A 15,476-nucleotide genomic window follows, 5' to 3' on the forward strand; every position below is an offset into this window, starting at 1 on the left:
AGTTCCGATCATCGAATTTGATTGGCTGAGCGGCGTCCCACATGGACAGAACACTTGTACTGTTTGTATCCCTCCGCTTGTGCCTGTTTACGCGTTCAGATCTATTATTTCCAGTCTATGGTTCAGAGACCACTGGCTGGAAGTCTGTGTGCATTCATTTTTCTGCAGTTTAAATTATATAATAATACCAGCAATTGGCATCTTTATCTGTATTATTAGTAACTGAATAATCCACTCAACCAACTTGGTCAAAAGGAATTTGATCAGATTTCACATATCGATTGAGTTAAATTCAGAAAATTAGTTGTTTGGAAGAAAAATACATATTTTGAAATTGGATGAGAAGAATTCAGTCTTCAGCACGTGTTGTCCAAAACATTTTAGTAGAATTGTGATACCTTCCATCTTAAAAAATTATAATAATAATACAAAAATACCAAGAGAATGATGGATTTCAGGAACAAAATGTATAAAACTGAAAACTGGTCAAATAATTCACCATTTGTATCACTATATATACATATGTATAGCTCACACTTGATTTAACTGTTAGATTGATAAATTATATAAAGTAGAAAGATTAAGCCTTTAAGTACAATAAAGATTTTGTTCCCATAAAATAATTCCCCAAACAGCTGTCAAACATATTTATGCTGTTCTTTACATAGCTAGAAGCCAACATTGTCATATGTAGTCCCATTTTGAGCACTGGTAATAATTTGGATTTTGTAATCTGGAAAAGTTTGTATAACTGTCAGAGACATATTAAAGTATGCCACACTGTGGCTCCTCCTTCTCTTATTAGTCGAAATAAGTTTATGAAAGTAATCTGGGTTTAGAATAAGAGGCAGAGAAAAACAAATAAAGGACAAAAGACAAAGCAACATTTTTACTTTATTATATTTGGTTTTTAGTCAGATGGAATTTATATAAGACCATTAAATACATTTCCATTATAGAGGAGAAATTCTTAAGTCCTTTGTTACAGCACCATGTAAAACATTGAACACTTTTAAAACACAGCAGACTTTCAAATGGACAACGCTACGAAGCAGTCTTTTGGCTCCTTTCAATGGCCATTCGCTCCAGTCTCTCTGTGTAAAAGCCATTGAAGTCCAGCCTATAAAAAAATCTCATTATTCATCAAACCTTCAAGACTGAATTTAAATGAGGATCGTCTAAGCTCTTAAATAGTAAGATTTCAAAAGCTTGTGCTACACATTTCTATAATCACTTTTAAAAGGATAGTTCACCCAAAAAAAATGAAAATTCTGTAATTATTCATCCTCATGTCATTCCAACCCTGTAAGATTTCGTTCATCTTTGGAATGCAAATCTCTTTGATGAAATCTGAGAGCATTCGGTCCCTCAATTGAAAGCTACTCAACTACCATTTTGATGCTTGAATAATGTGAATAAAAGCCTAAATTAAATCTGTTCATCATATAAAGCCAACATGCAGAAAATTTAGACTAAATCGCTTGATTCATTTGGATTAGTTTTACGAGGTTTGGAACGACATGAGGATGAGTAACAAATGACAGAATTTTAATTTTTAGGTGAACTGTCCCTTTAAGACCAGGTTAAATCAGTAAGCACTAATACATTTACGATTTACTGAAAGGTTCCTTCCACAACCCACCTGTAGATGATGTTGATCATGCTGTGTTCACAGTCATTGGTGCTGTAAATGCTGAGCTTATCCAAAAGATCCAGCAATAAGGTGCTGAAGTTACTGTCAAACTTGCTGATGGTCCCCTCGAACCCGGAGTCAGACTGGAGGGCATCCACATACTCAGCTAAGAACTGAGATGAAGACAAATAGATAACATAAAAAGATTAATTTGTTTGGGTTTTTTGTTGTCTGTTTTTAAAAAGCTTTTTTTTATTTTCGGTATTGTAGAATTACTGATTAAATGCCAGTGACTCACTTTAGTGGCCAGTCTTTTTTTCTCAGCCTCGTCTGTCCGTTCCGCCTTCATCTCGCTGTCTATCTTCATGCTCTGAGTGAACCGCTGCAAAACAAATCAACATGAACTCTCCAGCATTATCCTGACCTTAAAGAATAAACTGCATGATTAAATATTAAAACAAAAAAATAAGTTTAGCTAGAAGATCTATATTCTAATTATGTACACTACCTTTCAAAAGTTTGGGTCATTGAGAATATTATTTTTAAATAAATTACTTTTTTCAATCAAACAAGAATGCATCATCAAAAGTGACAGTAAAGACATTTATAATGTTACAAAAGATTTATACTTTTCGATAAAAAAAAAAAATATGTGAATTAAATCTGACATTTCTAATCAGCATATAAAAAATGTATTACGGTTACCACAAAAATATTGAGCAGTAAAATTATTTTAAAAATTGCTAATAATAGTAAATGTTTTTGAGCACCAAATCATCTTATAAGAAAGATTTCTGAAGGATCGTGTGATACTGAAGACTGGAGTAATGGTGCTGAAAATTCAGCTTTGCATCACAGGAATATTTTAAAGGGATAGTTCACTTTGAAATTAATTTTTGGTTTGTTTTAGCTTACCTCAAGGGCATCCAAGATGTAGGTGTCTTTGTTTCCTTATTAGTTTCAATTTTGATATTTTTAGGTCAAACCATTCTTGTCTGTCAGTCATATAATGCAGGTCTATGGTCACCACCTCAAGGAGCATACACAGAGAAGTCCAAATTAAACATGATTTAATGACTCGTGAATATAAGTACACATTGATGGCCTAAGACACGAAATGAGCGGTTTGTGTGAGAAAACGAACAGTATTTATATGGTTTTTACCTGATGTAATCACAGCCACGTCCAAGTGATCTGAGGGCGCGGACGCTTTGTGGCTGTGGTTACAAGAGGTAAAAACTATGTAAATGCTGTTCATTTTCACACACAAACCACCCGTTTCGTGTCTTAGACCATCAATGTGTACTTACATTTACGAGTCATTGAATCATGTTTAATTTGGACTTCTCTGTGCATCCTCTTTGACGTGGTGACCGTATATCTCCATTATTTGACTGATAGACACGAACGGTTTGACCTAAAAATATCAAAATTGTGGAAACAAAGACACCTACATCTCGGATGCCCTTGAGGTAAGCTAAAACCAACCAAAAATTAATTTCAAAGTGAACTATCCCTTTAAAATGCATTAAAACAGAAAACAATTGTTTTAAATTGTAATACTATTTCACTGTACTTTTGATCAAATGCATTCATGGTAGGCATAAGAGACTTTCAAAAACATTTAAATAAATCTTACTGACAGCAAACATTTGAATGACAGTATATTTGCCAAACAGGTTTTTAGTATTCTCAGTTATTTCTCCAAAATGTCTGTATTTTACCTGCATGCAGTTGGTGAACATAACACAGACAGACATGAGCTTGGAGAAGATCCGCAGCAGCTCAGGATTGGTGAGCATACAGTCCTTCAGACAGTTATCCAGGAAACTGGTGTGATGACACAGCACGTCGTCAATGTTGGAGGCCTAAAAAAAGACAAGTGATTTAAGCACACAATGTGAATTCATTTTTAATAAATTATATATTATAAATCTCTTTCTAAACATATATAAATCTAGACAGACAGATTGACTCATTGACTCACAGACTTCAAGTTGTTCTCCATGATGTGCCATGTGGGCTCCATAACCTCAAACATCATGTAGTACTGAATGTTCTGAACAAAGTTGAGCATCCGTTGTCTTAATGCAAAGGCCGCAGCAAACCTACAATCAACAAGAGCTACTTAATACGATGCTCACTTGAAGATACACAGACTAAAACTAAATGTATGTACAGTAGTCTCACCACTTAGCAGAGTGAAGTGAATATTGCTTAGCTGTTTTATTGCTGATCCACACATTACAGAGCAGCCTCTCCACATGCTTGCAGTAGAACATGTGCCTGAAGAGCATCTGGTATCTTGTCAGGGCTTTCCTGTACAACAGAGCATTGCTCTTGTTACTTGAACCTACTGAAACATCTACAGAGGGATATATTTTGCCCTCAATGGTTAAATGTACATGGGAATGTGCATTTCCGAACTGAAACATTTCCGATCGCGTAGTGTGTATTGTGCGTCATCTCTGATCCCATGGATTCTTATCGCAATGACTGGATTTCCCCCTACGAAAGTTCACGAACAACAGTAAATGTGGCCACTCTTTAATTGCATGGAATATAGGTTTGGAACAACATGTGAAGGGTACATGACCACAGGCACAGGTCCACAGCAACAATCACAAGCTGAAGCTGCTTGAAATGAAAGTAGAGCCCGACCAATAAAGGATTTTGAAGGCCGATACCGATACAAATATTTTTGGGTTTTAAAATCCGATATTCCGATATATCGGCCGATATTTTTTTTTTATTAAATATTGTTGGATTTCACACACATGTAAAAGAAAAGCTAACGTTTCTGCACAAGATACGTTTGATACTTTTTCTCTATGTCTAAATGTTCACTCCTCGCAAGTATAACTTACATTTTACAATGCAGGGACTGTATCTAGAGATATGCTAGTTATAAATACAGTAATCATTACTTTATTTAGGCAGAGAAAGTTCATTGTGGTTTCCAAGCTCATTAATGTTAACGTTAGCGGTCTTCCACTGATGATAGTGGTATTAGCTAGCTTTGTGGTTGGCTAGTCTATGATGAGCCATAATTTGCAATAGATAACATCATACTGCAAATTGTAAAACATACATTTTCAATATAACAGGCCAAGGAGAGATGATTAAAGCGTGTTTCGTCCATTTTTTTTATTTTTTTTAAATATTAATTTATCGGCCATTATAACTGCCGACACCGATATTATGGAAAATGCCTAATATCGGCCGATATATCGGTCTGGCTCTAAATGAAAGCTATCCAGCCATATAGGAAAACCGTACCTGTTGATTATGAGCGAAAGTGGCCACTTGACGATATAGTCGAAGGAGAAAGCTTCCAGGCCGCTAAGTGACACCTCTGTGGGCTCTGCATTAATGATGGCTTTCTCTTGTTTGGTATCTATAGCAAGAACACGTAACAGCTGGGTGATTACGTCATGGGGCATCAGGTCAATCTGGAAGAGAACCATTATCTTAAGTTAACGATGAACTGTTGCCTATTTTTGGACTCTTGTACGTCATTTTACATACGTAAAAAAATAACCTCTTACCATCCCTCCAAATAATATAACCATTTAGATGGGTGAAAATAGCCACTTTCATACACGAAATGTTTTCTTGTAGGGCTTCATGATTTGTGGTGGAATTTTGCTGATACATTTATCACAAACTAAAAATCTAAATTAAAATACAACATTACTCCTGTAATATTTAACTTACAGTAAAATAAAATAAAAAGAGTATTTAAGAACACGGATGAGCATTCAACCTTTAAATCGTCTTTGAAGGGGTCTGTGTTGGCAGTGCTCATCCTCAGGGCCAGCTCCAGCAGAGCCTCCAACCGTGGAGGAACGATGTCATCAACCTGCTTCTTCAGTTCCTCCTCCGTCAGGTCCATAAAATGCACGAAAAAGTCTCCTTTATCCATTAAAAAGTAATGCTTGATTGACCTGCACCATAAATATAAGAAATAAGGGGATTTTGAGATATTCAGTACACCACTATTAAACAATTCCAAATAATCTGTTTCTCATATTATGAGAATACTTTGGTTTTTGCACGTATACATGTTTCTCAACTGGTGGGTCATGACCCAAAAGTGAGTTGCAAGACCGTTCTGAGTGGGTTGCAGAGTGTGCAGTTAAAAAAAAACCAAAAAAAACTTAATTCTCAATGTTTTACTGAAGCGAGACTTTTATTTTGAAAGACAGAAAAACTACTGATTTAGTATTTGCTGTCAGATGAGATATTGTCAAGCTATATGTCCTGCTTTAGCTGGGAAGGGTTTGCATGCAGTTATGATGTACATTCGATTCGTCAAGAGTAATTTTTTTAACTGTTCATGTTAGTAGTGTGTATTTACAATGGTCATCAATTTAGTAACTTTACTATATCAACAAAAACTAGTTTGGGACTGCTATTTAGTGCATTCATCAGTGTTAGTGATTTTATATATTAAAAAAAAATATATATATATATAAAATATAAAAAAAAATATAACAATATAAAAAAAATATAAAAATATATATATAAAAAAATGTTGTATTAAGTAAAGTGTACTTGGTGAGTGTGTGCATTTTTCAAAAAAAAAAAAAAAATTTAAAATAAAATTAATATTGGCTTAAATTCCTAAAAAAATGTAGTCATTCAATGACCGTGGGAAAATGTGTATACGTTCTGTACGTGCACAGCCTGATTTTTCTAACTGCTCTATACACGCAACTTGCACTAATTAGTTTGCACTAATTAGTTAGTTTACAAGTCACAAAAGAAGCAGAGCAAACGACAACCAGCTACTGCAGATGGCAACAACCGATCCCAGCGCTCATAACATTTGTGTGAAGAATTTCAGAGATACCCACAACAATTTTAAACCTTTACGTTTTACCTCAGGCGTGAAACAAGCTCCTTTTCCTCCATCAGGAAGTCAAGCAGAACCTTGCTGGCATAATAATATGCTTTTTCAATCTGCTCCACATATGCTCTCTCTTTAAGTGTGTAGAGAACCTCTTTAGCATCTGGACAGGTAACGTCACGGCCGCACTCTCGCACAACATTCAGATACTTGCCTGAAATTAGAAAAGTTAGGACTGTTCATGGAAAAAATGCATTTAGTCACTTTTCAGCTGGGCACTCAAATCATTAGAAATTGTTACCATCGTTCCAGAATTGCTCTCTAGCTTTCTATCTACATTTTGGTACTGCGCTAGCCTGGATGCCAGCCCGAACTCCACCCACAACATTTTTTGGTCGGGAAGTTCGGTCTGGACTCGATCCATTGAGGAGTAATTATGATCAGGCAAAAGATGTTCGAGCCAATCAAATTGCCAGGGCGGGCTTTATACGATGATGGACAGATGATCTTCAGGGACGTAATCATCACGTTATCAAAGAGCGCTTAACTGGTTTCCCTCAGAGATGACTGCAGCTGGAGAATTGAGATGTATAGATTCTGCTGCCGCGTCTGTTTTTAAAATGAATCGACAGCACATTAATTTTAATAGACAAACAGAAAACTGCAATCAAGGCATTTGTCGATCGGAAAGAGTTTTTGCCGTCCTTCCTACATGATTCGGCAAAAGTGTAACTTATCAGCTGGCTCCGACGATCGCTAAGAAGATGGGACGTAATGAAAAGCCTGGGGTTGTTGTGGTTTCTCCTTTGGTCACACTCATGGAGAGGTAAGTAAAAGAAGCAACACTCGTTATTTTACTTCTAAAAAAAGTAAGTTCTGTTGACAACTGTGAAATGCAAAGTAGTTGACTTACTGCGTTGCTCTGATTGGTTCTAGGTCTACCGACTATCCAATTGAGTGCAGAGTTAGTTTTTTTCCTGGTTCAGTTAAGACACGCCTCATAATCAAAGCCCAATGAAGCAGTTTCAGACTCATATTCTCACTAGAATATGAGTATGACAAAGTCAAGCTAGAACTGAGCTAATGCTTTGTATAAAAAAGCCTCACCTGTGTTTAATATCTTATCTGCCATTTTCTGAAGGAATGATGGGATCCTGTGCTGGACGATAGTGTATCTCTGATCCCAGTATTTGTCATTATAATCCTCCTGAATCTTCTCTTTTTGCAGCTCATGCTCCTCAACCATGAACTCACTATAAAAGCAAAAAACATAAATGTAATAAAGTTTATTTTACTAAATTTAATGTGGTACAATGTGGTCGTATCAAATCATTTTTTTCATGGTCAGCAAAATGCTGAATTTAAGAACTGGCTGCCTTTCAAGCCACGAGTGTGAATTTGACTGGAACTGCCCGAGATCTACAGGATTGCTGAATTGGAATTTAAATGGGATGACAGGATGCATCAAAACAAACTATTATAATAATATATATAATATAACAAAATGGAGCATTCTCAAGTTACCTGATACATGAAATATAAATTAAATACAAATTTCAATAGGTGGCATCTCATAACATATCTTACTAATACCCACTAAATGTTTCTGGAAACACTCAATGGACACTTTTCACAGACTGTGATTATGAGTTATTAACATCATAAATCTAGCAACATTTTTTTATATATTCATTTTTTTTTTATAAATGTAATATACATTTATAACACAATAATTTGTGTTTTTTTTTTACCTAAATTTCAGAGAACAAATTAACTCTTTAACAGCTTAAGGAAATAACAGCAAGTTTGACATCTCAAAATCACAGAAAAACTATAATGAATTATTATTATTTTTCTTTTAAAGCAAATGGGAATGCAAAAAAAAACATTCCGCTTCTGAGAACCCCAGAAATGTGAAAAGGGTTCATATTGTGTATAACATGTTTATTGGTAATTCAACAAGTGACCCTTACAGCACTAACACATTCAATTCAAAATGCAATTATAATTCTGGATCCTTTGCAACCTCAATTCAAATTCAGAAATATTTAAAAGGTGTTCCCAATAGAGTTCTAAATATCTCAAAGCCCAGTTGGTCAGAGGTCACATTGTACCTGTATGGGTCTTTAATGATGCCCCTGTAAATCCACTTCTCAAGTATTTCAAAGTACGGGACGCTGGCTGCTTTAGTCAGATAGAGGCAGAGCTCTTGAGCCTGGCTGTCTCCGGTGTAATTGAAAGTGCGATCGTGAAGCAGGCTGAGGGTCGAGCCACCCATACATTCACCCTTGTCAACAGAGGTGGCTGCATTAAAGAGACCAGGGAGAAAGCACATTAGCATGTCAACAATGCTATTTATTTACTTATGCTATCTATCTATCTATCTATCCAGCAGCTTCAGAACAGTCAGTCAGTGCGCTCAACTCATACTAATTTTTTACGTCAGTTTAATATAATTTAAGTTGAAATTACTTATATAGCCAAGTTGATTGTACTAAACTTGTACAGTGTATTATGTAAAGGATAATGCTAGCAATTTGCTAACAATATTGTAATGACTATTGCTAAACCAATATACATTGGTTGAGACATTCTAGCAACATGCTAAGATGTGCAAGCAAAATGTTAAACCATTCTAGCAACATCTTAAACCAAGTTACCACCATGCTAAAAATATATGTTAGAAACATGTTAAAGCATGCTAGCATTGTGTTAAAATACACTAGAAACATGCTAACAATATTCTAAAACATGGTAGAAACATACTAGCAAAATCCTAAAAGGTGCTACCACCCATCAAACTATAAACTTCATTTGAAACTTTTCAGATAAGGCTTTTGTCAAGCCAACATCAAAGTTTGTCCGGACCAGAATGCTGTTGCAAAAGATAATGAATTAAGAATGAACATGAAAAATATATTATGACAATTTATAAATGAACTCGTTACTCCTGTTGACACATGCAAAATGCTGAGCGCTGCTCTTTTAACAGTAACCACACATGTTGAAAGCGTTACCAATGGAGGCCAGGATTTCCATGGTGCGCATGGTGGGCTGTATGTAGAACCAGAGCTTCTGCAGGGAGAGCGTGCCCTGTCCGTGGAGATGCTCCAGCTGTGTCACCAGGATGAGGTATTCCTTCATCAGAGTCCTCATGGCTGCAGTCAGAGCGTGATTCACCTGACCGTACTCAAACGATGACTTCTCCTCTGTGAAGCTGGCCATGGATTATGCAAATGATTAGTGTGAGAAATGAAAATTTGACCATAAAATATCAAATATCTTTTAAGAGAATCATTTCAATGGGCCAATAAAATCCCCTGACATTATTAGCCACAACCCTGCAGAGTTTAGATTCAACCCTAATTAAGCACACCTGATCAGCTAATCAAGTCCTTCAGGCTCATTTGAAAACTGCAAGTGTGTGTGTGTGTGTGTGTGTGTGTGTTGAAGCAGGGTTGGAACTAAACTCTGTAGGTCTGTGGCCCTCCAGGAACTGAGTTTGACACCAACACAGGACTAATATATATATTAACCGTAATATCGTTCACAGACCGTGTGATAGTGGAGTAACAAGATGCGACCGGCAATATTCGGTTGACCAGCTCTTTGACGGACATGTCGAGGGAAGGGTCTACTATGAAAGATCGGCTCTGTCTGCCAAGCACAGGCTGAGCTGTGATGTCTCTCCCATCCACACCAATCAGCACGAAAAGCAGGTCCTCAACCAGAGCTTGTTCCTGTGCTGCCAGCGGCATTGTACCTGAAATTAAACTTGTTAAAGTCACCATGAAATCAATTCGATTTGACGCTTCTTATTTTTTTATATATAATATTACAGTGTTAATTATAAATGATTTATCCGAGCACATCTTTATTACTTTTTTATTTTATTTAATTCATGTCCCTTTTTAATCAAAAACATTAATTTCCCCACCTCATGCAACAATATCTCTTCTCTGATGACACGTGCTCTGCCACGTAGGCAGGGGAATAAACACACTTTTCCAACATGTCTAAAATGTTATTCACCTCTAAAAATATCATTGAGGTGAACACTGATATCTTAAACATGTACATTTTCTGAGGAAACTGTGTGAACATGTTTTATTGAACTTGTCTTAAAGGGTAACTAAACCTTAAACCAACTGTTTTTAGTTAATGATCTGTAAGACTGGGGCTTTATTAAAGTGATACTCCACCGGGTTTTCATATTAAACTATGTTATTCCCTTAACTAAGACGAGCTGATGCATACCTCTCTCTCGTCTCAGTGCGTGCACTCTATCGCTCTATATTGCCGCAAAACTATGTTAGCACTTAGCTTAGCCCAGTGCATTAAATATGGGCCAAAAAGAGAAGCGACCAAACACTTCCTCGTTTTCCCTATTTAAACACAGTTACTCGATTAGTGTAACTCGACCTAGGCTGGAGACACAAAATAAAACGTTGTGTTTTTCTAAGCGTTTAAAATTGATCACTATATTGTATGGCGGAATACCATAAAAAAGTGCTTTAGAGCACTTCAACTTGGCGCAATAATACCTTCACTCGTGAAAAGTCCTCTTACCGGCTCCCGCTTCCTCGCTCTCCCCCTCCCTCTTATTTCCGTCAATGCAGCCAACGTGACATGCGACAAAGCGGAAGCCAGTAAGAGGACTTTTCACGAGTGAAGGTATTATTGCGCCAAGTTGAAGTGCTCTAAAGCACTTTTTTATGGTATTCCGCCATACAATATAGTCATCAATTTTAAACGCTTAGAAAAACACAACGTTTTATTTTGTGTCTCCAGCCTAGGTCGAGTTACACTAATCGAGTAACTGTGTTTAAATAGGGAAAACGAGGAAGTGTTTTGTCACTTCTCTTTTTGGCCCATATTTAATGCACTGGGCTAAGCTAAGTGCTAACATAGTTTTGCGGCAATATAGAGCGATAGAGTGCACGCACTGAGACGAGAGAGGTATGCATCAGCTCGTCTTAATTAAGGGAATAACATAGTTTAATATGAAAACCCGGTGGAGTATCCCTTTAATGCTGTTCATCGATTTAAGTAATTTGTCTGACATTTGGGTATAAAGTGTTTTTTAAATTCTACAATATATGGTGTAAAAATGTCTGAGTGCTGCCCTCTTCAGGTTGAACAATGGCTACTGCAGTTGAAGTTTCCTATTGGAAGCTGTGGTGACCTGTGATGTAAGCAGGCACCAGCTAACCACGTCCTTGCCTACAGAGAGACGAGTCTCAGGTGCACGCCCCCCGTCCGCAGTTTTCCAGCATTTATACTGCCAGTGGGTGGAGTCAGGCTCTGACCAGGGGTTTAGTTCCCCTTTAATGTTCCCCTATGATGTCCATATAAACGACCAGGTGCTATTCAGTGTGTTATATAGCTGTTTGTGAATTTAAAACGTCTGCAAAGTTTCAAAAATCATAGTGCCTGATAAATAGTTAACTTCCTTAAACGAGTTGTCAGTAATTCCATTCCTACTTCTTGTACAAACCTATGAAGGTTTGAAACAAATTTGCATAATGCCAGCCTATGGTCTTCATTGGCTGCTCACAAACAACGTCTACTTTGACCTGCAAGAGATTTTTAAGGTTTATGTCGGAGAAGTCTGGAAGGTTTACGTCGTTGGTTTACATGTCGTGTTTTCTGTATTGTGAATGCAAATCCACTCTACTTGACGGTAAAACCGAAGCCATCGTTACTGTTTGTATCGTTGTGTATACAAGTGCTGAGGAAGCCTCCGGATCTGAAATTCAGATATGATAATGTTTTTTTTGTTTTTTTTTTGTTTTTTTTACAACACGCGCTATAAGCTGTAGACAAATCACAACATATTGGGCCATCTGACCAATCAAAGCAGAGTCGGCTCTCAGAAAGGAGCCGCTTAAAAAGACAGAATCCTTGATCAAAACCATTTCAGACACTATGAGAAAAAATGGTGCTAAAATATATATTACGAGAAAATTGAAGTGTTTTCATGTAAACATATTGAACAATCCAAATTCGCAGCAAGATAGTTGGGACTGATTAAGTAATATTGCACAAATATGAAATAAGAGTAAGTACTGAAATTCAACTTCTGCTTTCCAGCCGGGGTTTAAACTTTCTAAATGTAAATCAAATAGACAGAATTTGTTTTTTGTATTGTAACTGCAGCGATCACATTTTAAATGCTTGATTATAATGTGTGGTATTGCATGTATGCCGCCGTATATGGATTTACTTGGTGCCCTCAAGAACAATAAAGTAAAGAAATTGCAGAAATTAGCAAACCAAACTGATCCAATCAATTCCAGATTGACAAAATCAAGTCCTGCCCTAAATTATTTTGCTCAAGAAGTGGTTTCACTTGGATAATCATCACAAAAGGGAATAAAGGAGAATTCTGTCACATCTATAACCAGATATGGTATCTACTGTTTCTTAAGTGAAATCAAAAGTGTCCATATTATCTATAATCTCTAATCAACCACAGTAACAATTCCCTATTCATCTAGGGCTCTAATTTTAGAAAGGCCTGTCACATACCAACAGCCACCAAGTGATCTCCCACAGGGGTGGGGCTAGTGATGAAATCCCCAATCAGTGCAGGCCGGTCATACACCCAGTTTGGAAACACAGGGTTCGGCTGAGTGGGGTTCTTCTTATTGTGTCTGTCTCTCAGCATTTTACGGATTACTTCAGAAGACTGTGCAGGAAAACAAAACCATTGTTCATTGATGCAATGTACTGGATTAATGGACATTAATGTCATCTTTGCGTTTCGTCATAATACCTGAGGCACACTGGAGCTGGCCGTGACGTTTCCCAGCTTTTTCCGCAGTTCCTCCAGTTCTTGCATGGACATTTTGCTGCTGGTTGCAGGAATGCTGTACGACGTGGTGGTGCTGGATGCTGCATTTGCAGACATTTCTGATCTTTCTTTGGCATTCTGCTGCAGGAACTTCAAAGTCTGAAGAGTAGAAGCAGCCATGGCTTAGAAAAAGTGTTCCACAATGCCCCAACATCAAAAGGAAAAAAAGGCCTGGTTTTAGGTCCTAACTTTCTAAGTTTCTAAGTCTTACAAGTTATTCATCAAAATTGTTTTAGTCATCAAAACATTTCACTTTGATATCCGTCACAATAGCGAAGAAAAGACTATCGTAACTTCTTTTTCATGCTGACTTTAAGTACATTTTCCCTCCAAATTCGAATTTCCATATTGCTTATGGATGTTTTACTTTGAAGTTCTATTTTTGTAAGCCCAGTATGTGATTTGTATTACTGTAATGCTGTTATTATATGGTTACTACAGTAAAACCAAACACAATCCATTTTTAGTTTAAATAAGAATAAATTGAAGGCAGTGCAATATATTCCGCCATGCCATGTTTAATTCGAAAAATATATAGCATCATTTATTAGCATTACTGTAATGACAATTGTGATAATTGTCATTAGAATAATGTAAAAAATAATCATTCAATATCAATGTTCCTAAAATAGGTTTCATCTTCATCTTGCAAAATATTATTTCTTATTTACTTTTGTGTTTTTGGTGATATTATGCGACCTATACGTATTTTTGACAAGGTTTTGGAAGATTCAAATATTGCTGTTTAGAATGTAATAATGAGTAACATTCATTGATCTATATAAAGACTTTAATGTCATTTTATATAGATCAGTGGTAACATTAAACATACCTCTTTATCCTCAGTGAGTTTGGAAAGCAGATACACCAGTGGATCAAGGTTGCGTGCATTCTTTGACTTCAATTCATCATGTTTCCTCAAGAAGTCTTCAGGTGTTTTGGAGTGTTCTGCCAATTTGACCTGTAAGACAATGTGAATTAGTCTAGCAGTGCATCCAGAAAACGTGTAACGGGAGATAAAACACGTTCACCTTAGCACTGTGTGCAGAGACTGTAGTGGTCACATATCCAGTCCTGTTCTTCTGCAGTAAATCAATGTAAACCTCAGCACCATCTCCTCCGCGGACATTAAGCAGTCCGAGAAGTTCATTGACATCATGATGAATTCTGAATTCACTCATGACTTCTGAATAAAAATCAGAACCTGAAAACAGAAATAGACACAAGTGAGAAACGAGAGCAAGCTCAATGAATGAATGAATGAATACATCAGGTAACAACAACACTAACGTTATATCTGGATCACCGAATTTGCTGATGCTATTTATTTACAGCTAGCAATCTATGTAACGTTATACATTCATAAATACAACGTTTTGTTAACCTATAAAAAAATACCCTGTTATTTTACCTAGTAGTTGTCTAATTAGTCCTTTTGGACAACACGTAACGCATTTGTTGATAAACCAGCAGCGTAACTGACAACACCATAATAATAGGAAGTCGGAAACTGTGTCATTTTGTAAAATTCCGCCAAAAGGCATTATTTTTCAAAATAAAGGTCCTTCACTTGTATTCTACCCATGATTCCACCAGTCTATGGATTCCACCCGTATGATTCCACCTGATAAAATATAGCAGAATATTTTTTTGTTGTTTGTTTACAGTTACAGGTATGTATTTTAAATGTTAAATTTGTACAATCAGTATAACGTGTATTTTTACAAATATTTTAACATGCCTTTTTCTGCAACCTGCCTACGTTATGGAACTTAGTCTGCACTCTGCATTAATGCTGCCTCTGTGGATTGTTTTAAGAAACTTCTTTTTAGTCAAGGTTTTTTATATGTAGCCTTGTTTGATTTATTTTGTTCTGTATATGTTGTAGCGCTTTAGTTTGAGAAAGGTGCATAAATAAAATGTAGGCCCCTATTATTGTTGTTGTTAAAATTATTTTAAAATATCCACAACAATTGTTTAATTTGTACAATTTGATGGCTTAGATTGTTCATATTTAGGCTACAGCATTAATATAATAATAATACACAATAATAATACAATTTCTTATAATGGAAGAACAACAAAGGAAACAAACAGGGTCATCAGCTGAGAAGAAGAAGAGGAGTGAGGATATG

At 36.4% G+C, this 15,476-nt stretch overlaps 1 protein-coding gene across 2 annotated transcripts; it reads right to left on the minus strand.

Annotated features, from left to right (window-relative positions):
• Positions 1-867: 867 nt before the first annotated feature.
• On the minus strand, positions 868-14,868 carry tubgcp2 (tubulin gamma complex component 2). Of its 2 annotated transcripts, none has more exons than XM_039653307.2 (18): positions 14,753-14,868; positions 14,373-14,545; positions 14,174-14,302; positions 13,264-13,440; positions 13,017-13,176; positions 10,041-10,248; positions 9,503-9,702; positions 8,600-8,789; positions 7,593-7,738; positions 6,519-6,699; positions 5,400-5,580; positions 4,913-5,085; positions 3,824-3,952; positions 3,621-3,741; positions 3,358-3,501; positions 1,932-2,015; positions 1,643-1,806; positions 868-1,120 (listed from the first exon to the last, which is right to left on the minus strand). In XM_039653307.2, exons 2-18 carry the CDS (start codon positions 14,520-14,522, stop codon positions 1,045-1,047), a joined length of 2,613 nt encoding a protein of 870 aa, XP_039509241.2. In that variant the 5' UTR covers positions 14,523-14,545; positions 14,753-14,868; the 3' UTR covers positions 868-1,044. The 2 variants fall into 2 exon arrangements, with proteins under 2 accessions (XP_039509241.2, XP_039509242.2); XM_039653308.2 differs by having other exon boundaries at positions 14,726-14,842.
• Positions 14,869-15,476: the final 608 nt, after the last annotated feature.

The sequence above is a fragment of the Pimephales promelas genome, chromosome 17, assembly GCF_988280905.1.
Source record: "Pimephales promelas chromosome 17, fPimPro1.hap1.1, whole genome shotgun sequence".
Taxonomy (NCBI): Eukaryota; Metazoa; Chordata; class Actinopteri; order Cypriniformes; family Leuciscidae; genus Pimephales; species Pimephales promelas.

Coding starts and splice junctions, on each gene's coding strand:
- tubgcp2 (XM_039653307.2), bottom strand. CDS start 14,522: ATGAGTGAATTCAGAATTCATCATGATGTCAATGAACTTCTCGGACTG. Junction 13,441..14,173: donor AACTCACTGAGGATAAAGAG/GTATGTTTAATG, acceptor TCTACTCTTCAG/ACTTTGAAGTTCCTGCAGCA. Junction 2,016..3,357: donor TGTTCACCAACTGCATGCAG/GTAAAATACAGA, acceptor TTTGTTTTGCAG/CGGTTCACTCAGAGCATGAA.